The 27,032-nt window shown below is 43.2% G+C and overlaps 1 protein-coding gene across 20 annotated transcripts in view; it reads left to right on the top strand.

Moving 5' to 3' along the window:
* MARCHF1 (membrane associated ring-CH-type finger 1) overlaps positions 1–27,032 on the top strand; it is a gene marked incomplete at its 3' end in the record, with an annotated part of 840,798 nt that overhangs the window by 812,425 nt on the left and 1,341 nt on the right. For all 20 annotated transcript variants that reach the window (XM_079920607.1, XM_079920618.1, XM_079920608.1 and 17 more), the window contains one exon: positions 16,552–16,699. In XM_079920607.1, the coding sequence (XP_079776733.1) occupies positions 16,552–16,699 (148 nt within the window). The remainder of the gene's footprint in view (positions 1–16,551; positions 16,700–27,032) is intronic.

Raw genomic sequence — 27,032 nt, forward strand, 5'->3', positions numbered from 1 at the left:
GTGCTTTGTTACATACCTAACCTCCTTCAACCCTCCCAAGAAACATGTCAGAATAGGTGTTCTAATCATAGTGTCAGAAGTGAGTAAACAGAGGCCAGCGGAGGTTAAATAAACTGTTTAAGGTCTAAATTTTTACACGGTGGACCTGGGATTCAGACTCAGATCAACATTTTGCCCAAGTCTATGGTTTTAGGTAGCCTGTACTGCCTCTGTGATTCAGAGTAGGGGTGATCGTGTTTGCTGGATGGTTAGGAAATGCTTCCTAGGAGAGGGGGGGGGAACTGAAACTGGTCATAAGCGGTGATTAGATGTCTTCCAGTGAGATCTAGAGAGCTGAGGACATTCTAGGCAAGAAAATAGTGCATTTACATGCGTAGAGTATGAATAATTCACAAGTTGAGAACAGCTGTCTTTGCCAGCGAGGATGACCATAGGCAGGTTTCTCAATCTCCCATCCTCAGCTACAATGAGAGGAATAACAAGGTGTCCATCATAGAATGGGTGTGAGAATAAAGTTAACCATAGAAAGCTATTAATATTCTTGTTAAGACAGATAATAGATGAGGTTAAATAGAAAGCAAGTGTCAGGTAATATAGGGTGCTTTGCTAAAGAATTTCAATTTTATCCAGAAGGGAATGGAAAGACACTTGAGGGCATTACGTAAGGAATTCATATATTTGTACTTTTGCAAGATTGCGCCGCAGCCATGTGTGGAGGATGCATTGCCCGTGTGAGTGAGCAAACGAGGTACAACATGCAAGCTAGGAAAGAAGATGTTTCAGTACAGCAGTAGCCGAGGGGATGGAGAGAAGGCATGTGGTGAGGTTTAGCTCCTGAGCTACTGCAAGGACCGAAGATGAAGGACGAGGTGTAGGAAACCACCCATGATGGCTCTCAGCTTTCTACCTTGCGTGACGGGCGGGGCGGGGGGGAGAGTCTGATTATTCACTGGGGAAGAATATACATGCAGATGAGCAAATCCGGGGACAGAACATCAGAAGCCCATGCAGGACACATGAGCTTGAGGTGCCTGTGGTCAGCCAAGAACAGGAGGCAAGTCTCAGGGAACTTGAGTCTGGATGCAGAGAGAAACAGCCATCAGGACATTTCCGGTAGTGGAAGCTTCAGACCCAGATGAGTCAGTGAAGAGTGAGAAAGTGTGATGAGAATGGGGATGAAGATGGAGCCCTGGAGACCAAGATAAAGAGGAAGGTAGAAAAGAAGAGGCAGCAGAGAAAGATTAACAGCAGCAGACAGAGGGGGGCAAAGGGCCAGTGGAGGAGAGTGACACTCTTGAAACCAAAGTTTTAAAAGAAACTGGGGGCTTCCCTGGTGGCGCAGTGGTTGAGAGTCCCCCTGCCGATGCAGGGGACGCGGGTTCGTGCCCCGGTCCGGGAAGATCCCACATGCCGCGGAGCGGCTGGGCCCGTGAGCCATGGCCGCTGAGCCTGCGCGTCCGGAGCCTGTGCTCCGCGACGGGAGAGGCCACAGCAGTGAGAGGCCCGCGTACCGCAAAAAAATTAAAAAAAGAAACTGCAAGAGAATTGACCTCTTCGCAATATTGAGATACACATGGCCGATGAGATTATGAATGATTTTATTTCTGATTTACTTTTCTGTATTTTACACATTTTCTATAATGAACATGCAGTTACATAAAAATAATAAACTACTGTAAAATAAAATCTGGGAGAGACAGAAAAGCAGGTTTTTATATTGAAGGGAAAGGGGCTGTATCCAGAGAGAGAGAAGTTTAAAATAAACGAAAAGATACAATCACAGGGTGAAGGTTCATGAGGAATGATTCATTTGGACCGTGGAGGGACATTTTGTCTGCTTAAATAAGAGGAAAGGAAGTAAGCAGGGTATGATGCATTAAGTCTGAAGACAGGAAGTTAGGGGAGTTTACCCATGAGAGCATCAGTGTTCCCCAAAGTAGAAGTCATACTAAGACCCACCTGTCAGCATGTCTGTCCATCCAGACGAGAGAAAACTGGTAGCAGGAGGTGCTGCTTCATCACCCTCTCTCCGGTTCACCCTCCACAGAGCTACAAGAACGGGCTTTCTAAAACCCTAAACCCTAAACCCTAACCTCCTTTCCACCTCACCCTTGGGAAACTTGCTTAAACTTGGCCCAGCTTCCAATCCATGGTCTGGGATGGTCCACATCTTCCTCCTGCTTTCTGCACGTACCTGCAGCTTATTTCCCCTATTTTTACATACTCTGTCCATACAGGCTATCTCACTTCTGTTCATATAAATCTGACCTCAGAAATCAGCCACTTTGTAGGTTTTTGTCCCCAGATACGCTCAGCATTTGGTGAGTGCAATAGCAGGAGAGGAATCTCATCATGAAGCCAGGGCTCTGCCCTCTCTCCCAGCCACTCCCGGACTCTCTCCATCCCCCCATCCCCACGCCTCCTCAGAAGGACAGACAAGCTCTTTGTTGTCTCCCTCAAAGAGAGCAGCCCATATTCCCGTCTTGCCCCTAGGTTCTTCATGACCATTTTGTTTTTTTTTTAAGATTCCATATATATGTGTTAGCATACGATATTTGTTTTTCTCTTTCTGACTTACTTCACTCTGTATGACAGACTCTAGGTCCATCCACCTCACTACAAATAGCTCAATTTCATTTCTTTTTATGACTGAGTAATATTCCATTGTATATATGTGCCACATCTTCTTTATCCATTCATCTGTTGATGGACATTTAGGTTGCTTCCATGTCTTGGCTGTAGTAAATAACGCTGCAATGAACATTGGGGTGCTTGTATCTTTTTGAATTATCTCCTGAGCAGACATATGCCCAGGAGTGGGATTGCTGGGTCGTATGGTAGTTCTATTTTTAGTTTTTTAAGGAACCTCTATACCGACTAGAGAATGGACTTGAGGACACGGGGAGGGGGAAGGGTAAGCTGGGACAAAGTGAGAGAGTGGCATGGACATATACACACTACCAAATGTAAAATAGATAGCTAGTGGGAAGCAGCTGCATAGCACAGGGAGATCAGCTCAGTGCTTTGTGACCACCTAGAGGGGTGGGATAGGGAGGGAGACGCAAGAGGGAAGAGATATGGTAATATATGTATATGTATAGCTGATTCACTTCGTTATAAAGCAGAAACTAACACACACTAAAAAAGAGAGCAGCCCAGGCTCACGTCCTGTGTGTCTCGCTTTTCATTCCAACTAGTCGTGGAGAAATCTCTTTCAAACAGATTCCGTGAAGGAAATTGGGAAGAACATTTTCTACTTCTCCCCGCGTGTTAATGCGTCCGCGTCAATCCCATGACGCGGATTCCCACGCTTTGGGTTGGTGCTCAAGGCTCTTCATCACCCGGTCGCATCCCATCTCCCTTCCTCGCACTCACACAGAGTCTTTGCAGTTTCCTCAGACAAATCTGCCCCACACCACTCTAAATTGTCACCTAACCGCAAGTTCACCTCGTGCTCTTTCCCTTTGTCACACTCAGCTCAAGCATCAAAAGGCTTTTATGATCTTTGGTACAAGGGGATATTTAAATGGGACTATTAAACCTTCCTTCTTCATTTTCAATGGGGATAACTGAACTTCACCTCATTGTTTTGTTTTGTTTTGTTTTGTTTTGTTTTGTTTCCGGTACGCGGGCCTCTCACTGTTGTGGCCTCTCCCGTTGCGGAGCACAGGCTCTGGATGCGCAGGCTCAGCGGCCATGGCTCACGGGCCCAACCACTCCGCGGCACGTGGGATCTTCCCGGACCGGGGCACGAACCCATGTCCCCTGCATCGGCAGGCGGACTCTCAAGCACTGCGCCACCAGGGAAGCCCCCCACCTCATTGCTTTTATAAGAACACATTACTGGAGTTATGTTAGATTGTCTCACCATTTAATTTGTGTCCTTTTGCAGGGATTCAGTGGTGCTAGAGAAATTGATAGTGAATCTGCTGCACAGAAAGGTGTTTATTTTCAAAAATTTAATAACTGGGAATGAATGACATAGAGAAAGAAGCAGGGCCAACCCATTTTTATTTGATTTCCATAAAGATGGGGAGGGGGAAATGACAGACTATTAAATAAGAACTTTTGAATAAGAGCTTCTTTCATATTCACTTCTCACTCTTAAGCTCCAGGAAGGGAAGTGGAATCTGTTCTAGAATGTGAACAGTTTTCACGTGTGTCCCAAGAAATTCCACACACACAGCAGTCAGACCTAAGGGATCGTTTCAGGAAACAGACGCCTTGGCAAGGACCTGAACACACCATTCTGGTGTCCTCGAAACTGAAAGGAGATGCTTAGCCACCCAAAAGCTTTCCCTAGTCAAAGCAACTTCTTCATAAAATGGAGGAAAACTAGGGCTTCCCTGGTGGCGCAGTGGTTGAGAGTCCACGTGCCGATGCAGGGGACACGGGTTTGTGCCCCAGTCCGGGAAGATCCCACATGCCGCGGAGCGGCTGGGCCCGTGAGCCATGGCCACTGAGCCTGCGCGTCCAGAGCCTGTGCTCCGTAACGGGAGAGGCCACGACAGTGAGAGGCCCGCGTACCGCAAAAAAAAAAAAAAATGGAGAAAAACTAGATGTGGGGCTGGTAGGATGGCAACAGTTGCTTTTCTTATAAAGATGCTCTTATATGAGCATCTCCGTGACAACACGAGCAAGCATCACGCATTCTCTCCCACCACCCAGAAGGCTGAGAAGCAGCATTTGGGATTGGAACCCACTCTAGGTTCTGCAGATGAGGAAATCTGGTCAGTTGTGGTTGCAGTTATTCTTCATTTCCCAAACTTGTCAAGTCCCCAGACCACAAGTTTCATTTCCAGCCTGTAGAGATTCTGTGTACCTCTCATCCTTCCCCGGTCCAGGGCTTCCTTATTTTGTAAAAAGTGGATGTACCCAGTACTATTAAACCAATTCAAGGGAGAGCAGTTTAAAGCAAGGGCTTTTAATCCAGAAAATGTCTCAGACCTCTTTGAGAATCCAATGCAAATTACAGACTTCTCCCCAGAAAAAGGAAATACACCCAGCATTTTACATAAAATTTAGGGAATTTATATATAGGCAAACCATTTTATTGTGCTTCACTTAATTGCACTTCACAGGTACTGCATTTTTTACAAATTGAGGGATTGTGCCGACCCTGCATCAAGTCTACTGGCAACATTTTTCCAGAAGCATTTGCTCACTTTCTATCTCTGAGTCACACTTTGGAAATTCTCGAAATATTTCACACTTTTTCAATATTATTATATTTTTGTGGTGATCTGTGATCAGTGATCTTTGATGTTACTGTTGCAGAAAGATTAAAACTCACTGAAGGCTCAGATGATGGTTAACATTTTTTATGCATAAAGTATTTTTTAAAGTATGAACATTGTTTTTTAGACATAATGCTATTGCACACTTAATAGACTGCAGTATAGTGTAAACATTACTTTGATATGTACTGGCAAACAAGAAAACTTGTGTGACTCGCTGTTTTGTGATATTCACTGTATTGTGACAGTCTGGAACTGAACCCACAACACCTCTGAGGTGTGCCTGTACCCTTGAAAAGTCTGAAAAACTCTTTAATAAAAAGTCTTCAGTTTTAGGACAAAATTCTTAGCAAAAGATGAGTCGATAAAATGCCAAAAACAAGTTCAAAGGTAATATATTGAGCCAATTAATTATGCTTGATGTCAAAGTACTGATAAAACTGATTTTAAAATATATTACCTAAAACACGATTTGTTTTATTTGTATTATTATCTGCAAAATGTGAATCAATACTGAGAGAGATTAAACCTTCATTAGCTGCCATTCAGGCTGAGGAGCCCATATATTTATTTATCTGATTTATTTCAAATTTTTATCTGACTAAAATACTCTGAGAGTAAAAAACAACAGTAACAAAAACAAAGACAACAAAAAAACTCAACCCAGTTACGTTATACACAACGTTCAGACATGAAAATAAGCATTGACCGTGGGCTGTCGTTAGAATCAGGCTGGCACTACTGCACCATAGCGATTCCGGGGAGAAACTTCTCTTTTTCTTTGTTGCCACCCAAAGGAATATTTTAGAAAGATAAGTACAGAAAACACACACACACAATAAAAGACATCTGGGAAAGGGATAGAAGCGCTTATGAAACGAAAGCCCATTATATCTGATTGATGGACAATTATACAGTCCCCTGTTCAGCAAATACAGAAAAATCCACAATTATGACACCAATGTAAGCTTCTTAAAAGAAGGAGTCTTGTCTCCCTTGCTCCCTGACACCTAGAATAAATACCCGATACCTTGTGATGCTTCAACAGTTAGCTTCTGGATGATAAAAATCTACCACCCAATAAAGCTAGGGAAAAAAATCTACTAAAATTACTGTATTACCCTGGGTAAATCAATTGTTCTCTTGGCCTCAGTTTCTTCATCTAGAAAATGAGGAGGTAAAATGTGTCTTTTTTTAAACATATATATTTTTTATTGAAGTAGAGTTGATTTACAATGTTTCAGGTGTACAGCAAAGTGATTCAGGTATATATATATATGTATGTTCTTTTTACAGATTCTTTTCCATTATAGGTTATTACAAGGTATTGAGTATAGTCCCTATGTTATACAATAGGTCCTTGTTGTTTATTTTATATATAGTAACGTGTCTGTTAACTCCAAATTCAAAACTGGGTCCTTTTAAAGTCTTCTAATTTGCCAGTCTCTGGTTCTACTTAGCACACAGGCAATTTCTCCTCAAGTGCAAGGCTATGATCATTTAAGCACAAGTTGGTACCTGCCCTGTGAAGACCCTGTGTGCACTGTGGATACTCACTAAAGAGAAACAGGCTTCTGGGGAGAACACTGCGGACAGCAGGGCGAGTCCCAGAGTCCCAGGCGAGGGCTTGGCTCCGTGGGGAAGAGGTGGCATCCCATCTTACGAGATGTAGCCCAACTTCCTTCCTGTTTTCTTCTTGAAGTCTCAGCCTATAATTAAGTATCCCCTGGACTCAGCACCCTAGATTTCTCCACTGGTTCAACATGCCTGAAGCAGTAACACACTCTTAGTGTTTCCAGAATGTGCCATATGATATTTTCTCCATAACCTTTGAGGGAAAACGGACAAGCAAGTTTGGTTAATATATATATATATATTTTTTTTTTGCGGTACGCGGGCCTCTCACTGTTGTGGCCTCTCCCGTTGCAGAGCACAGGCTCCGGACGTGCAGGCTCAGCGGCCATGGCTCACGGGCCCAGCCGCTCCACGGCATGTGGGATCTTCCCGGACCGGGGCACGAACCCGCGTCCCCTGCATCGGCAGGCAGACTCTCAACCACTGCGCCACCTGGGAAGCCCCCTGGTTAAATATTTTTGAAGTAACTTTGTTTAAATGCATCTATTAATTCTTTAAGTAGTTTGTGTTCTTACATGACAACATGTTAGTCAACCCAGATATGGGGTGGGTGGAATATTTTCACTCTTGTGAAAAAGTATTAGAAATTACAGCTCCTCTTTAAAATATTTCTCTGGGTTTCTTGTCCCCCTCAGGGAACTTACTCTCAGACTTCAACACACATAAAAATCACTTGGAGTGCTTATTAAGAATGCAGATACCTAGGGTCTACCCCCAGATATGGATCTGGACAGAGCCTAGGAAATCACCTTTTAGCTATTACCATAGCAATTCCAATGCACATGTTCCACAGAACCACATTGTATATCTCCCTCTAGAGAGGACACCTATAAAATAATCCTGTGTCCGTTTCTTTATTTTCCGCTATAATCCCTTCATCTGTGATATTTTTGCGCCCTCTAGTGGATGATTTCACTCAGCAAACTTCTTCTGTATTACAAATGCCTTGCTCAAAACTTTTAGGAAATTCCATCTCTCGTGAACTCCTTGAAACAGTGGGAAATCAAGAAAAGGCTCATAAGAAAAATTGCTTCAAGGAACATGAGATTCATATATATTTAGATATACATTTAATGTGTAATATACATACATATTATATAGGGAAAAATTTAATCCTGATCAAGTTGGCTGAACATGGCTAATCTGTTTTATTAAAAGATTTTAGAAACCTTGGATTTACTGGCCACAGTATTTTTAGGCCATTTATACCTGTAAGATTAATATTGTCACACACCAGTTTCCTAATACACTCCTTCCAGCAAATCAGTACGATAACTTGGATCTTCCTGACTGCTCCCTGCTGGGCATCTCTTTAGAACCTACTGGCCCTTCCGACACCTCTCGTGTTGGCTTCTACGTTCGACAGCTCTTTTCAAGATCCTGAAAGCTCTGGATGTGTTTTGCACATTGTGGCTTTCATCTCACTGAAGAACTTTGCTTACTGATGCTATCACTTCCAGAGTCACAAATTCAGTTGCCCACAGGCACCAAGCAGGTGACACAGATGAGTGGGTGGGCAGGGTGTAAACCAAAGACTGGTGGAGACTAAAGCAAACTGAGTTTGTTACATTTCAAGGAATTCAAGAATAATTATAATTTTATAAAGCCCACTATGGGCCTAATTAAACATCTGTGAATTGCATGAAACTTTGTTTCATAAACCAGCTAAAGATCCCTGATTTACTTGACGGCTTACGAAGTGCTAACTGTGTATGGATATTATGCTCATATAATTCTAACCACAACCCTTTACAAGGGATAGTTTCACATCCCAGTTGTACCATCCAGGAAACGAGGGCTTAGGAGGTAGTTTCCTCGCCCCAAGTCAGACAGGTGAGGTTCCCTGGCCCAGGCTCTAATCCACCGTGCCAGACCTGAGTCTGCATCCTGTCACTTCACTCCAGGGCCTCTCTGAGCAGCGGGCTTCCAGCCTTTTCCACCTGAATGTCCCAATGTGCTCCCCTCCCACCACCTCGGACCCCCTGCTTCCCGCCCAGACCCCCTGCTACCCAGGCTCTTCGCAACCTCTTTTGTTCCCTTGGCCTCTGATTCTACTGGTGTCTTTGCATTTGGGCAGTTTCTCATCAGGTAGCTGACGCCTCTCTAAACCAGCACTGGGATGGTAACTTATTATCCCATTGCAAATGAATGTGACAAGCATGTCAGTATAATATATTTGTACTGCTATTGTTTTAAATAGGTGCACGTTTTCCTCAAGTTTTAAAATGATATTTCAGTAATGCTCGGATTTTTGTTACAAGTGGAATTGGCCCTACTATAACACCCCCTACCTTTCTACTCAATGGAACCGTTCCAGGTACCACTGTGAATCCTGTAAAAAGATGGGAGATCTCTGGGTAAAGCCCTGTTGTGTCAGCTGGCCTCAAAACATGTTTTTGAAAAGCAAACAGTAAGAGTCATTATGTATAGAAATCCAAGTGAATTACCTTTGAGGAAAAAGAGCCATTTCTTTACTTATCCATTCTCAGGTAGCCGCTTGGGTTTTACGATCCCGAAGGCAGAACAGCAGCCCTGGGGCATCTTTCCCACCAGGCTGCCTCTCGTGGATTACATTACTTGGGGAAGACACAGTTATAACTGCACGCTCGCATCAGTGCTGTAGTTTATGTGGAATATTTGAGTCCCTTTAACCTTCTGTGAAAACTGTCACCGAAAACAGTATTTCTTTAGGTGGCTTTAACATAACATTTTGATTGAATTTCCAGACAAAAAGAATGAGAAGTTACTGGGACATACATTGCAACCTGTGATATATATTCTCCAGTCCTAACAATAAAGGGTGTATTGTTGTGCAGTCTTTCAACAAGAGAGTCCACCTAGGATATGCACAGTAATTCATTCACTTGCCCTTCTTTGTATAAACAGTCAACAAAAACAAACTGTATTTCTCTGCTATGAGAGCCAATATTCAGAAAAATCTATTTGTACTTGGAAAATAGATGGGGGTGGGGCGCTTTGACTGCCTTAATTCTGCAAAATGACCAAATCCCAACTCATCCCCACCCCCCAGTGATGGTATCAACATGAAGGTAAAAGCAACCAGAGCGGGCTTCCCTGGTGGCGCAGTGGTTGGGAGTCCACCTGCCGATGCAGGGGACACGGGTTCGTGCCCCGGTCTGGGAAGATCCCACATGCCGCGGAGCGGCTGGGCCCGTGAGCCATGGCCGCTGAGCCTGCGCGTCCGGAGCCTGTGCTCCGCAGCGGGAGAGGCCACAACAGTGAGAGGCCCGCATACCGTAAAAAAAAAAAAAAAAGCAACCAGAGTCTCACTGGCTGAGGTGCCGTGGTGCTGCAGGGTCCAAGTTATGATAACCATTTGTTGAATTCTTTCCAAGTGCCTGATACCCTTCTCACTATGTGCATTAACTCACTTAAACTTGACCCTGTACTGTAGTACTATTCTTTTTTTAATTGGAGTATAGTAGAGTTGATTTACAATGTTGTGCTGGTTTCTGGTGTACAGCAAAGTGATTCAGTTATACATATACATATGTATCCTTTTTCACATTCTTTTCCATGATGGTTTATTGCAGGATATTGAATATTGTTCCCTGTGCTGTACAGTAGGACATTGTTGTTTATCGATTTCATAGATAAAATATGGTAAACATAATTCTGTTTTCTATGACTGTGAGTCGGTTTCTGTCTTATAAATAAGTTCATTTGTATCACTTTTTAGATTCTACATATAATCATATATGATATTTGTCTTTTTCTTTCTGGCTTAGTACGATAATCTCTAGGTCCATCCATGTTGCTGCAAATGGCGTAATTTCATTCTTTTTTATGGTTAATTCCATTGTGTATCTGTACCACATCTTCTTTATCCATTCATCTGTCAGTGGACACTTAGGTTGCTTCCATGGCTTGGCTATTGTAAATAGTGCTGGTATGCACATCAGGGTGCATGTGTCTTTTCGAATTAGCATTTTCTCCAGCTATATTCTCAGGAGTGGGATTGCTGGATCAGATGGCAACCTATTTTTAGTTTTCTGAGGAAACTTCATACTTTTCTCCATAGTGGCTGCTGTAGATACTATTCTTATCACCATTTTACAGGTAAGGAAATGGAAGGACAGAGGATTAAAGTAACCCAGCCCAGGGCACACAGCACGTAGTGGCAGAGCCCTCATTTTTAGCAGACATGCTTGGACCACGGACCAAGTGTGCTCTCGGTGATGGAGTCATTGAGGTCTGGTATGTGTGCTGGGACCTTACCTGCCCAGAGGCTTCTGTTAGACAGCCAAGGCTGAAAACTACTTCTACTTATAAGGACTCCCAGAGCTGAAGAATCTGTGTTATTATTCCCTCCATGTCCAGGTAATACCCATTACTCAGTAGTTCCGGATGCCAAGGGTGGTAGCAAATGAAGCCATTGATTCCATGTTCCCAAGTATTCCTCTTCTTTGTGGGAAAATTTGTAAACCACTTTTCAGTAAGACCGCCACTTGCTTGCAGTGTTATCTTTCCTGCCCTGCATGTCAATGACTACCTCCCCCAACTCCAGATCAACATAGGCTCCAAATGTCGTGCAATGAGAGCTGGCAATCCCATAGTTACATTTCAGCGGGAGACTTCACAAGTTCACTGCACGTGCCCACACGCACTGTTCCTGCTCGCGAGTTCTTTGGATGTGGGTCCCAGACCCTGCTGCAGCGTGAGGCCATTTCCTCTTGTCCTGTTACCATGGGAAATGGAGGAGCTGCATTCAATCAGAAATGTATAATACCCCTTCACGTGGGACCATGCATAAATGATGCTAAGTAGTAATTATTGGTGGACAAAAAGGGAACAACACTATGGGGGGGGGAGAGTTTTTCCAGGAGATTGCGGTAGACCCACAGAACATTTATGGATGTCACATTTGAGGTTTTGACTCTTAGCAAGAAAACCAGGCAGTCTGTGTACCTGGTTATTTGTAATTCTGTTGAGGGACCAGCTCGCATCGTGTACACTTTCTGACTGGTGTCCATTGTGAGACGTCTAGAGGCTTAGATTTTGGTTTGTTCATGTGGGCGCCCAGGCACTGAGCCACGTCAGCCAAATGGCCTCCTCCTTTGGTTAATGTCACACTGACAAGTCCCATGTTGATCCTGATGCTCCTAGGGAAGCTCTTTAAGAACCTCTGCCCCATAGATAAACAAGGTCCCACTGTATAGCACAGGGAACCATATTCAATATTCTGTGATAAACCATAATAGAAAAGAATATTAAAAAAGGAATGTGTATATATGTATAACTGAGTCACTTTGCTGTACCACAGTAATTAACACAACGTTGTAATTCAACTATACTTCAACAAAAAATACATTAAAAAAGCATTCTCATTAGGCAGTGCTTTTGAATTTATATTTTAGGACAGAAGGCAAATACAAGTAATTTAAATTAGAAAACTTGATCAGTTTCATCTCGCTAGAGCAAACGGTGAATTTCACAGAAACAGTATCTGCGTCAATTTTGGCTCCAATTTGGAAGTCTTTTCAGAACGATCTAATTGTATATTTCTAAGTTGAATAACGGAGTTCTGTTCAATTCTCTCTATCGTTGAGGGGTCTGGATAAGGGACCTAAGGCTAAGGACGGTATACAGGTGCCAGAGACCCAGGGATCCTGTAAAGGGAAGCGAGGTCCCAGGCGCTAAGATTGTGAAGCTGGTGTTGCAGGTGAAGGGAACGAGCGGGCCGAGGAGGGCAAGGGCTGGCGAGGAAAGAGGCCCAGGCGCTCAAGGCGGTCTCCCCTCCCGCCCTGCTGCGTCTGCTCACTTCCACCAGCTCCTCTGAGACCCCCTGCAGAGACGTGTCCGCTTAAAACTGAGCACCCAGGAGGCTCCCTCCCCTTAATGCTCCACAGGTCGGGGGGTTTCACAACGGACACGTGGTCTGTGGGCATAAGCACCCATTACTTTATAAAACTGGGCAGGGAAGCCCGCTGCAATGTGCATTTGTGCAGATTAGCGCTGTGCTATCACAAAATCTTTTGCGAACTGATGGTGTTGAATTTTAGCATCCCAAATAATAAATTAGTATTTGCCCTTTCGTGACAACTTTGTTAAAATAAGATTTCTATCTTTGCCTTCTCGATCCACTTCTCACTGGGGGGCTTGCGAAACTTATTCAAACTTTGTATATAAACCTGAAAGTACAAAAATGTGGACGAACATTTTATGAAATTGATGACGTTTCAGTGAATGCCTGGTGCTGGGTATCGTGTGCAGTGATATGATCGTCCGGAGGAGGGCGCTGTGGTACCGCGTTTACTCGTGTGCTGTCTGGTGAATTCCTGAGTGGTCCCTGAGAGGATTTGTAAAGAAAAATAGCAACGTTTGCTGGTCCTTTTACACTCCACTTCTTAAAACGCTGCTGAGATTAGGAAGTGACAGCTTCAGAGCTTCTATTGTCTGGAACTAAAAGGAGTTTGGTTCATGCCTGTCAGCCCCGCTGATATTTTTCTATTTGAGGCTCATTACTTCTGAAGAATGTGTTTCAGCCACTTCATCAAAACGCTCCTTAGATTGAAGAAGATTCACTTTTTTTTTTTTTTTTTGCGGTACGCGGGCCTCTCACTGCTGTGGCCTCTGCCGTTGCAGAGCACAGGCTCCTGACGCACAGGCTCGGCGGCCATGGCTCACGGGCCTAGCCGCTCCGCGGCATGTGGGATCTTCCCGGACCGGGGCACGAACCCGTGTCCCCTGCATTGGCAGGTGGACTCTCAACCGCTGCGCCACCAGGGAAGCCCGAAGATTCACTTTTTAAGCGTTTTTCCCAAAGCCAGACTTACAAGTGAGGGTTGATTTGGTATGAATATTTTAGTATGAAGGTATCGCCATCTGCTTGGAACGTTTAGGAAATTTGAACATGTAAAGCTGCCCTTCTGCACCATCCTGCACTTTCTATCTGGTTATACTGGAGTCTGAGGTAATCCAAGAAATAGTTATTAAATCACAAAATGCTGTTGCCAAGCAATAATGTTCTGTTCTATTATCACACAAATTATTCAGATTAACATAATCAATAACAAAATGAAATTTTAAAAATCTTTCACACCTATGATGTGAAGTTTTGATAAAAGCTAAGATGCACATCCTGAAATCTTCTCAATTCAATACTGATTAAAAATAGATTTTAGATTGAAGCATCTGGTTTCCCCATAGCTTCATCACTAAGATTTTTCCATTATTTAGTTAGAATAATATATAACATATAGTTTGTTGGAAAAGAAAGTCCAAGATGAGGTACGAATGGTTAGTTGGCTCTAACCTACTCTGTAAGGAAAACTCTGTGATGACTAACCGGCCAGCAAGAGAGGAACGGATAGTGTTTGTAAATAAAACATTTATTTTTCTAAAATGTTTAAGAAGCTTTCTAGAGGGTCATGATCAGACTCTAAGCATTGTGCTCTCTCACAAAGAAGTGATAGGACCGTCACATTCAGACCGGAAGGGAAGTTAGGAGGTTTCCATTTGATCCTATCAGGAATGGCATTTGACAGCCAGGAGCAGAGGCCTGAGAAATAATGGCTCAGTCAGACGGGGCTTTCTTTCCCTCGCATATGACAGGCAGCTGGGAGTGAGCTGTGGTCGACTGGCTGAGGTCTCTCCGATTCTCAAGACTTTTCCTCAAGGTTTGTACGATGACTGTTGGGGCTTTTACCATTAATTAGGAATTCCTAATTAATAGCAAAGGAGAGAAAATGAAGGAGGAAGGGGCAATTCCTATGTCAGGAAGACAAAAACTCAGCATCCCGGGAGATAGCCACTCACATCTCACCGGTAGGAAACAGTCCTTGTCACCTCTGCCAGGAAGGTGGGAAAATAGCTTCAGCTGGCACAGTGCCAACCCTCAGAGGCTTAGTCTGTTAATGCAGGAGAAGGAGAGGAGTGTATTCTCCACCACACCTGTCACATCTCTGACTCTAAGGAAGATGAGGCACCTGGGCCCGGAAAGACCGAAGGCTTCACCCATGTCTCAGAGCTGGTGGCAGAGCCAGGGCTTCATGGAGCATGATGGTGGGGTGGGATGGGAAAGGAGTGTCTTCTGAAGCTCTAAGAATTCTGCTTTAGCAAGAGCATAACAGGTAAAGAATGTGACGACTCATAGCAGCACTATTCACACTACTAGCCAAGATATGGAAGCAACCTAAATGTCCATCGACAGAGGAGTGGGTAACGAAGATGTGATATATCATACACACACACGCAATGGAATACTACTCAGCCACAGAAATAATGCTGTTTGCAGCAACGTGGATGGACCTAAAGATTATCATACTAAGTGAAGTAAGTCAGACAGACACAAATATAATATCACTTATATGTGGAATCTAAAAAAAGATACAAATGGACCTATCTACAAAACAGAAATAGACACAGAAATAGAAAACAAACTTTTGGTCACCAAAGGGGATAGGGTGGGAGAATGGATAAATTAAGAGTTTGGTATGACTGATTCGCTTTGTTGTGGGGCAGAAACTAACACACCATTGTAAAGCAATTATACCCCAATAAAGATGTTAAAAAAAAAAAAAAGAGTTTGGGATTAACAGATACACACTACTATATAGAAAACAGATAACAAGGACCTATATATCACAGGGAGCTATTATATCTTGTAATAATCTATAATGGAAAAGAATCTGAAAAAGAATATATATATACATTTACATATATATAAAACAATCACTTTGCTGTACACCTGAAACTAACACAATATTGTAAATCAACTATACTTCAATTTTTAAGAAAAAAGAATGTAAAGAATCATGGATTACTGAAATAATCCATGATTAATAAGATCATAGTGGTTTGATTTTCCTATAGAAATATGCAAAGAAAAATAAAGATCAAATCCTAACACAGTAATCAAGTGATAGTGTCACTGTCAACACATTAAAATTTTGTTTGGTAGCAAAAATTTCATTTGAGAGCTTATTACTTCAAAGTAAATAATGGAGATGTTCCCTCATGTAATCCTTGACTTCTTACTATAAACACTGTGGCCCTCCCCCTTTCGAAGGCTGAGGGGGCAGCCCTCAACTTTCTGAGGAGTGTGACTTGGGGACAGTGGTTGTGACAGTAGTGGCAGCAGAAAAGCAAGGCTGCTCTGGAAGGGGTTGCAGCTGACCACCTCCCATTGCCAGGAGGATAAAATTTGTCTTCTAGAAGAGTTGTGAACAGATGTTGACTTTCTCTCACAGATACCATTCAAATACTTGTTAAGTTGACACATTCAAGAATGCAACACTCTATCAGGTTATGTATTAATCCAAGAAGAGACTATGTATTACTGCTTATAACCTAGGACCACAGAGAAGTAATATGCAGACACCTGAGTGGAAATGATTTCTGAAAATTGTACAGTATAAAACTGGCCCCTTCGTGTTACAGACAAGGGAACTTACAGGGTAGCAAACCAGGAATGACCTAATTTAATTCATTTGGAGAATAGGAATTTTTTTTTCATTTTAATGTATGCTTAAGTTATTATAACTCCACAGGTTATGATTTCAGATCTTTTCAAACACAAAGACATGTATTATAGTGTCATCTAAATGACAGCTCTTCAGTGTTTTCCCTCAATTCACGATTTATGCCTGGGGTATAAATGGGGAGCAGCATTTACGGGTTGGGGATTCAGTTGTGTGTGATTCATTTGTAATTGCAGTGGGAGAAACTGCAGATGACCAGGAGTGAGAGGAGGAAGATATTCTGCTCTGTCACCTTCCACGTCATTGCCATCACCTGCGTGGTCTGGTCTTTGTACGTGTTGATTGATCGGACAGCAGAGGAAATCAAGCAAGGCAATGATAATGGTAAGAGCATGTGTCCATTCTCTTTCCCTCGTGGATCCCGAGACAGGCAGGGAAGATGTTTCCGAGAGCATGTTGGGTGCATGAGCAACACCCAGTACTGGCGACGGAGTCTGCTCCAGTTACGTTATTTTATTTATTTATTTATTTTAAATCCCACATTTGTTTGTTTATTTTTTTGGCTGTGTCGGGTCTTCGTTTCTGTGCGAGGGCTTTCTCTAGTTGTGGCAAGCGGGGGCCACTCTTCATCACGGTGCGCAGGCGTCTCACCATCGCGGCCTCTCGTTGCGGAGCACAGGCTCCAGATGCGCAGGCTCAGTAGTTGTGGCTCACGGGCCTAGTTGCTCCGTGGCATGTGGGATCAGACCAGGGCTCGAACCCGTGTCCCCTGCATTGGCAGGCAGACTCTCAACCACTGCGCCACCAGGGAAGCCCTCCGGTTATGTTATTGATGACCGCTCGGACTATAAAGCACTGAGCACACAGGGTTCCCAAGCTGAGAAATAAGATTTATCAAGTAAACCTTAGTGGGGGAGAAATATACAGAGGCCATGCACCACTTTAGGCTTTTCAAGGAGCTGGTAAGTATCAGGTTCTGCCTGATGGGAAGAGGCAAACAGCGGTAAAAATAGAAGGTCTTTCATTGTATTTAATTCAGCCCAGTCGGCTTCTTGTAACACACAAATAAGATGGCAGTTAGCAGAGATGTGGTACAGCTTATTGATTGGCACGCTGTAATTTGATAGAGTAGGTTAACACTGCAGTTTGAAATATTTGCTGCGCTGAGTTTGACAGTGAAGGATGGTATGGAGTCTGCAAAGCGAGATGTCTTAAAACCACTGAGGCATGTTGTAACATTTTCAATGGGTAGGTCCTTCAAAACGGGAGCAAAAATGGCTTATCTTCACCTCCGTACCCAGTTCTGTTTCCCAGCAGGTTCTGCTGGCTTTTAGCCTGTAGCCTAAATCATAGCAGGTGAAACAGTGAGGAATATTCCCCTAGCCTCCCCCTGGGGGGGGAATATATATAGAAAACCAGCAGTGAATTTGGAAGGAGAACTTGTTCAGATGATAACACTAAGTCTGTGTCTCCCTCAAGAAAAGAAGGTGAAAGAAAGAACAAGATGAGAGGCAGTGAGGGAAAGAAGGAAGGAGGAAAAGAATTTTTTAAAGGAGAGGTTTCTGTCTTCTGTGTCTCTTTGTTGGGAGTCACAAAAGCGGGGGGGGGGGGCCCTTCTCGTGCTCCTTGGGTGCTGCTTCTGGGCAGAACAGGGCTGGGCTCAAAAGGACCAGGACCCCAGACCCCCCAGGATGTGTTTTATGTAGCTGGAGCATGTGTGTGGCAGGAGTTCTCCAGAGACAGTGTCCTCTTCTGTTTTTGTTTTGCGGTATGCGGGCCCCTCACCGTTGCAGCCTCTCCCGCTGTGGAGCACAGGCTCCGGACGTGCAGGCTCAGCAGCCATGGCTCACGGGCCCAGCCGCTCTGCGGCACGTGGGACTCTCCCGGACCGGGGCACGATCCCGTGTCCCCTGCATTGGCAGGCGGACTCTCAACCACTGCGCCACCAGGGAAGCCCATACCATACACTTTTTAAAGTTATTTTCAGGTTTTTAAAAATATTTATTTTGGGCTGCGTCAGGTCTTCGTTGCAGCACGTGAGATCTTTCGTTGCGGCATGTGGGCTCTTCATTGCGGCACGCAGGCTTCTCTCTAGTTGTGGCACATGAGCTCCAGAGCGTGTGGGCTCAGTAGTTGCACCACGCAGGCTTAGTTACCCTGCGGCATGTGGGATCTTAGTTCCCCGATCAGGGATCGAACCGGCATCCCATGCACTGGAAGACGGATTCTCAACCACTGGACCACCAGGAAAGTCCCTATTTTCAGTTTCTTAAAAGCAAGTGAAAATGAGATAGCTTTTATCTTCGGTGTTCAGAGCTTCTGAAATAGGAAGCAAGATCTTTATCACAAAGCAGTCCCCGTGGTTATTCCTACAGAGTCACTGACCAGAGGGACAGCTCCTGACCTGGGTAATTTCAAATGGGACCATGGTGACTTTTGCACTTAAGTTCAAGTTGTATTTAACACCTAACTTCCCAAAGTGCACATTTTCAGGTAGTGTGGGCATCTGTGTGAGTTATTATTTTAATCTTCCTTTGGCATTGGAACAGGGGGCGCTGATCCTGAGTTGGCTTTTAAAGTTTTGGAAAAAACTGCATAATTTAAAAGTCAAAATATTTTAAATCCCTCTTGAAAACATTTGAGGAGGAACAAATTGCCTTCTTTAACCAGAGTGGAGGTCGAATATAAAACAGCATCTTCTGAGCTGTAATAACAGGAAAAGAAAACTAAATACATGGTACTTGAAACTTTAACTAACTCCCTAAGTTATCCATGTTGCCAACTCTAATTTGGGAGAACAATTACTCCTCCTGCCTTTCTTTACATATTCTAGAGGAATGCTCCAGGGTACTTATCTGTGTGCTGAAAACAAAACAAAAGTTCATGCTGTCTTTTATTTGTTTAGTTATTTTTGGCTGCATTTTGTCTCCGTTGCTGCACACGGACTTTCTAGTTGTGGTGAGCAGGGGCTACTCTTCGTTGTGGTGCACAGGCTTCTCATTGCGGTGGCTTCTCTTGTTGTGGAGCACAGGCTCTAGGCACACGGGCTCAGTTGTGGTTCGCAGGCTCCAGAGTGCAGGTCAGTAGTTGTGGCGCACGGGCTTAGTTGCTCCACGGCATGTGGATCTTCCTGGACAAGGGCTCAAACCTGTGTCCCCTGCATTGTCAGGCAGATTCTTAACCACTGCGCCACCAGCAAAGCCCCATGCTGTCTATTAAAGGGACTATAGATGTTAGGGCTGCCGCAGGACCATTTAAATGCATAGAAGCGAGGGACTAGAATAAGAAATTGATTTTGTCTCACTCCCCTGTGAGCCTCCGAGAACATCCAGGGCTGTGCCGTGCCTACTGGCTGTTAACATTTCTTTGAGAATGTCTTAAAAATCACTTCCCTGCCATCCATATAATATTCGCCTTTTCAGCAACGTTGCTTAAACATTCCTTTTTAACGTAATTACACATGCTCTTATTGTTAACAACGCCAAAGTGGTAAACACCAACTTGGGCAAATGATCAGAAGGACAGGGTCTCTTTTTGCCTTGGTCATGTGCTAGTTATCTTCAACAAAATAATTATCACTCAGAAGCTTGCTTTTCTCATTTGTTGACTAAATTGGACTGAATATTCTCCAAACTTTCTATGATTCATTTTTCAAAACCACCAAAAACACCATGAACTTGCCCTTGCATCAGATAAATGGAAACAAGGTGTTTAGGGCTTCCCTGGTGGTGCAGTGGGTAAGAATCCACCTGCCAATCAGGGGACACGAGTTCGAGCCCTGGTCCGGGAAGATCCCACATGCCGCGGAACTAAGCCCGTGCACCGCAACTACTGAGCCTGCACTCCAGAGGCCGCGAGCCACAACTACTGAAGCTCCTGCACCTAGATCCCATGCTCTGAAACAAGAGAAGCCACCGCAATGAGAAGCCTGCGCACCAGAACGAAGAGTAGCCCCTGCTCAAAACAACTAGAGACCACGAACAGCAACAAAGACCCAACGCAGACAAAAATAAATAAATTTATAAAAAAACAAAACAAAAAAACCCCACATACTAAATTATTTTTAAAAAAAGAAACAAAGTGTTTATACAAATTGTACATGTATCATTCATGTTTACTCACAATAAAAATTACCATTAAAACTAGTTAAGGAGAGAGAGAGACCTTCAAGATGGCTGAAAAGTAAGACGCGGAGATCACCTTCCTCCCCACAGATACACCAGAAATACATCTAGACGTGGAACAACTCCTACAGAACACCTACTGAACGCTGGCAGAAGACCTCAGACCTCCCAAAAGGCAAGAAACTCCCCACGTACCTGGGTAGGGAAAAGAAAAAAGAAAACAGAGACAAAAGAATAGGGACGGGACCTGCATCTCTGGGAGGGAGCTGTGAAGGAGGAAAAGTTTCCACACGTTAGGAGCCCCTTCGCAGGGCGGAGACTGCGGGTGGCGGAGTGGGGGGAGCTTCAGAGCCGCAGAGGAGAGAACAGCAACAGGGGTGCGGGGAGAGATTCCCGCACAGAAGATTGGTGCCGACAGGCACTCACCAGCCCGAGAGGCTTGTCTGCTCACCTGCTGGGGCGGGTGGGGCTGGGAGCTGAGGCTCGGGCTTCGGTCGGAGCGCCTGGAGAGGACTGGGGGTGGCGGCGTGAACACAGCCTGCAGGGGGTTACTGCGCCACGGCTAGCCGGGAGGGAGTCCGGGAAAATGTCTGGACCTGCCGAAGAGGCAAGAGACTTTTTCTTACCTCTTTGTTTCCTGGTGCGCGAGGAGAGGGGATTAAGAGCGCTGCTTAAAGGAGCTCCAGACACGGGTGCGAGCTGCGGCTATCAGCGCGGACACCAGAGACAGACATGAGACGCTAAGGCTGCTGCTGTCACCACCAAGAAGCCTGTGTGCGAGCACAGGTCACTTTCCACACCTCCCCTCCCAGAAGCCTGTGCAGCCCACCACTGCCAGGGTCCCGTGATCCAGGGACAACTTCCCCAGGAGAACACACGGCACGCCTCAGGCTGGTGCACTGTCACGCCGGCCTCTGCTGCCACAGGCTCACCCCGCATCCATACACCTCCCTTCCCCCAGCCTGAGTGAGCCAGAGCCCCCGAATCAGCCGCTCCTTTAACCCCGTCCTGTCTGAATGAAGAACAGACGCCCTCCAGCGACCTACATGCAAAGGCGGGTCCAAATCCAAAGCTGAACCCCAGGAGCTGTGCAAACAAAGAAGAGAAAGGGAAATCTCTCCCAGAAGCCTCAGGAGCAGCGGATTAAATCTCCATCAACTTGATGTACCTGCATCTGTGGAATACATGAATAGAAACACAGGCACTAGTCCCCTCCACCAGGAAGCCTACATAACCCACTGAACCAACCTTAGCCACTGGGGGCAAACACCAAAAACAATGGGAACTATGAACCTGCAGCCTGCAAAAAGGAGACCCTAAACAGAGTAAGTTAACCAAAATGAGAAGACAGATAAAAACATAGCAGATGAAGGAGCAAGGTAAAAACCCACCAGACCAAACAAATGAAGAGGAGGTAAGCAGTCTACCTGAAAAAGAATTCAGAGAAATGATAGTAAAGATGATCCAAAATCATGGAAATACAATGGAGAGAATACAAGAAACGTTTAACAAGGACCTAGAAGAATTAACGAGCAAATACACAATGATGAACAACACAGTAAGTGAATTAAAAATTATCTAGAAGGGGCATCCCTGGTGGCACAGTGGTTGAGAGTCCGCCTGCTAATGCAGGGGACACGGGTTCATGCCCTGGTCTGGGAAGATCCCACATGCCATGGAGTGGCTGGGCCCATGAGCTATAGCCACTGAGCCCGCGTGTCTGGAGCCTGTGCTGTGCAACAGGAGAGGCCACGACAGTGAGAGACCTGCGTACTGCAAAAAAAAAAAAAAAATTCTCTAGAAGGAATCAATAGCAGAATAAGTGAGGCAGAAAAACAGATAAGGGACCTGGAAGATAAAATAGTGGAAATAACTACTGTAAGAATGAAAAGAATTGAGGACAGTCTTAGAGACCTCTGGGACAACATCAAACACACCAACATAAGAAGAAGAGAAAAAGAAAGGGACTGAGAAAATATTTGAAGAGATTATAGTTGAAATATGGTAAAGGAAATAGTTAATCAAGTCCAGGAAGTGCAGAGTCCCATACAGGATAAATCCAAGGAGAAACACGCCAAGACACATATTAATCAAAGTATCAAAAATTAAATACAAAGAAAAGATATTAAAAGTAGCAAGGGAAAAACAACAAATAATATACAAGGGAATCCCCATAAGGTAAACAGCTGACCTTCAGCAGAAACTCTGCAAGCGGGAAGGGAGTGGCAGGACATATTTAAAGTGATGAAAGGGAAAAACCTATAACCAAGATTACCTAGAAAGGATCTCATTCAGATTCGATGGAGAAATTAAAACCTTTACCAACAAGCAAAAGCTAAGACAATTCAGTGCCACTAAACCAGCTTTACAACAAATGCTGAAGGAACTTCTCTATGCAGGAAACACAAAAGAAGGAAAAGACCTACAATAACAAACCCAAAACAATTAAGAAAATGGGAATAGGAACATACATATTGATAATTACCTTAAATGTAAATGGACTAAATGCTCACACTGAAAGATACAGATTGGCTGAATGAATACAAAAACAAGACCCATATGTTTGCTGTCTACAAGAGACCCATTTCAAACCTAGGGACAAATAGAGACTGAAAGTGAGGGGATGGAAAAAGATATTCTGTGCAAGTGGAAATCAAAAGAAAGCCTGAGTAGCAATTCTCGTATCAGACAAAACAGACTTTAAAATAAAGACTATTAGAAGAGACAAAGAAGGACACTACATAATGATCAAGGGATCGATCCAAGAAGAAGATATAACAATTGTAAATATTTATGCACCCAACATAGGAGCACCTCAATATATAAGGCTAATGCCAACAGCCATCAAAGGGGAATCGACAGTAACACATTCATAGTAGGGAACTTTAACACCCCACTTTCACCAATGGACAGATCATCCAAAATGAAAGTAAAGAAGGATAAAGAAGGAAACACAAGCTTTAAATGATGCATTAAACAAGAAGGACTTAATTGATATTTATAGGACATTCCATCCAAAAACAACAGAATACACATTTTTCTCAAGTGCTCATGGAACATTCTCCAGGATAGATCATATCTTGTGTCACAAATCAAGCCTTGGTAAATTTAAGAAAACTGAAATTGTATCAAGTATCTTTTCCGACCACAACACTATGAGACTAGACATCAATTACAGGGAAAAAAATCTGTAAAAAATACAAACACATGGAGGCTAAACAATACACTACTAAGTAAGCAAGATATCACTGAAGAAATCAAAGAGGAAATCAAAAAATACCAAGAAAGAAATGACAATGGAAACAAAATGACCCCAAACCTATGGGATGCAGGAAAAATACAATCACACCTCAAGAAACATGAAAAATCTCAAATAAACTACCTAAACTTACACCTACAGCAATTAGAGAAAGAAAAACAAAAAAAACCCCAAAGTTAGCAGAAGGAAAGAAATCATAAGATCAGATCAGAAATAAATGGAAAAGAAATGAAGGAAATAATAGCAAAGATCAATAAAACTAAAAAGTGGTTCTTTGAGAAGATAAACAAAATTAGTAAACCATTAGCCAGACTTATCAACTGACACTGCAGAAATACAAAGGATCATGAGAGATTACTACAAGCAACTATATGGCAGTAAAATGGACACCCTGGAAGAAATGGACAAATTCTTAGAAAAGCACAACATTCAGATACTGAACCTGGAAGAAATAGAAAATATAAACAGACCAGTCACAAGCACTGAAATTGAGACTGTGATTAAAAATCTTCCAACAAACAAAAGCCCAGGACCTGATGGCTTCACAGGCAAATTCTATCAAATATTTAGAGAAGAGCTAACACCTATCCTTCTCAAACTCTTCCAAAATGTGACGGAGGAACACTCCCAAATTCATTCTATAAGTTCACCATCACCCTGATACCGAAACCAGACAAAGTTATGATAAAAAAAACCCTCCAGAAAGGCATAGAGGGAACTTACCTCAACATAATACAGGCCATATATGACAAACCCACCGCCAACTTCATTCTCAATGGTGAAAAACTGAAAGCATTTCCACTAAGATCAGGAACAAGACAAGGTTGCCCACCCATTCTCCCCACTATTATTCCACATAGTTTTGGAAGTTTTAGCCACAGCAATCAGAGAAGAAAAGGAAATAAAAGGAATCCAAATCGGAAAAGAAGAAGTAAAGCTGTCACTGTTTGCAGATGACATGATACTATACATAGAGAATCCTGAAGATGCTACCAGAAAACTACTAGAGCTAATCAATGAATTCGGTAAAGTTGCAGGATACAAAATTAATGCACAGAAATCTTGCATTCCTATACACTAATCTGAAAGAGAAATTAAGGAAACACTCCCATTTACCATTGCAACAAAAAGAATAAAATAGCTAAGAATAAACCTACCTAAGGAGAAAAAAAACCTATATGCAGAAAACTACAAGACACTGATGAACGAAGTTAAAGATGATACAAATAGATGGAGAGATATACCATGTTCTTGGAAAGGAAGAATCAACATTGTGAAAATGACTCTACTACCCAAAGCAATCTACAGATTCAACGCAATCCCTATTAAGCTACCACTGGCATTTTTCACAGAAGTAGAACAAAAAATTTCACAATTTGTATGGAAACACAAAAGACCCCGAATAGCCAAAGCAATCTTGAGAAAGAAAAATGGAGCTGGAGGAATCAGGCTCATGGACTTCAGACTATACTACAAAGCTACAGTAATCAAGACAGTAATCAAGACAATATGGTACTGGCACAAAAACAGAAATGTAGGTCAATGGAACCGGATAGAAAGCCCAGAGATAAACCAAAGCACATATGGTCACCTTATCTTTGATAAAGGAGTCAAGAATATACAGTGCAGAAAATACAGCCTCCAATAAGTGGTGCTGGGAAAACTGGACAGCTACATGTGAAAGAATGAAATTAGAACACTCGCTAACTCTATTCACAAAAGTAAAACTCAAAAATGGATTAAAGACCTAAATATAAGGCCAGACAGTATAAAACTCTTAGAGGAAAACATAGGCAGAACATTCTACGACATAAATCACAGCAAGATCCTTTTTGACCCACCTCCTACACAAATGGAAATGAAACAAAACAGATGAGACCTAATCAAACTTCAAAGCTTTTGCACAGTAAAGGAAACTGTAAACAAGACTAAAAGCCCTCAGAATGGGAGAAAACATTTGCAAATGAAGCAACTGACAAAAGATTAATCTTCAAATTTTACAAGCAGCTCATTCAGCTCAATATCAAAAAAAACATACAACCCAATCCAAAATTGGCAGCAGACCTAAATAGAAATTTCTCCGAAGATATACGGATTGCCAACAAACACATGAAAGAAGGCTCAACATCACTGATCATTAGAGAAATGCAAATCAAAACTACACTGAGGTATCACCTCACACCAGTCAGAATGGCCATCATCAAAAAGTCTACAAACAACAAATGCTGGCGAGGGTGTGAAGAAAAGCAACCCTCTTGCACTGTTGGTGGGAATGTAAATTGTTACAACCATTATGGAGAACGGTATGGAGGATCCTCAAAAAACTAAATATAGAACTACCATATGATCCAGCAGTCCCACTCCTGGGCATATATCCAGAGGAAACCATAATTCAGAAAGACACATGCACCCCAATGTTCACAGCAGCACTATTTACAATAGCCAAGACATGGAAGCAACCTAAATGTCCGTCAACAGAGGAATGGATAAAGAAGTGGTACATATATACAATAGAGTATTAGCCATAAAAAAGAATTAAATAATGCCATTTGCAGCAACATGGATGGACCTAGAGGTTGTCATACTGAGTGAAGTAAGTCAGACAGAGAAAGACATATATCAAAGCTTTATATATATTAAAAGCTTTCCTTCATCCTTAAAATGTCCACTGAGCAAGGCAGCGTGGAAAACAAAGACCAACCAGACGTAGATCCTGCACTGTCAAGGTTATGGCACAGCAGAGAACAAATAACTTATGTCAGAGAGGGACTCATGCCACAGGTGTAAAAATAACATGAAACTGGAAGAGTGAGAACGCTTATCCCCAGCTGGAAATTATTTGAGTCAGGTTTTGTGGGACAGGTAGACATTCAGAAATAGAGAAGCAAAATTCTGAGAGAAGAAATATCATGGGCAGAGGCTTGGAAGGAGAGAATCTCCAGGCACTTCCAGGGCACAGCTGGTAGTGTCACAGGTGGTAGTGTCATTTAGGAATCAGAGGGGAAAATGAGATGTAATCCATGGGGATTTCCCTAAAAATGGGAGACAAAACACACTTCAGCTTGTCTGTGGTTAACATCCTTCTAAACAAGGAGACACTACTGCTCAATTGAACAGCTGAGAGCAAAAATTCTAAATAAAGAAACGTGATCATCTTCTGCAACAGGGTTTCTCAACCTCAGCACTATTGGCATTTTGGACTAGGTTAACTCCTTGCTGTCCACACAATGCGGGATGCTGGCAAAGCAGCATCACAGGACTTACTAAGAAGTCAGTAGCACCCGCCCAACACCAGGTATAACGATCAGCATCTCCAGACACTGCTCAGTGGCCC

The sequence above is a fragment of the Stenella coeruleoalba genome (assembly GCF_951394435.1).
Source record: "Stenella coeruleoalba genome assembly, chromosome: 4".
NCBI lineage: Eukaryota > Metazoa > Chordata > Mammalia > Artiodactyla > Delphinidae > Stenella > Stenella coeruleoalba.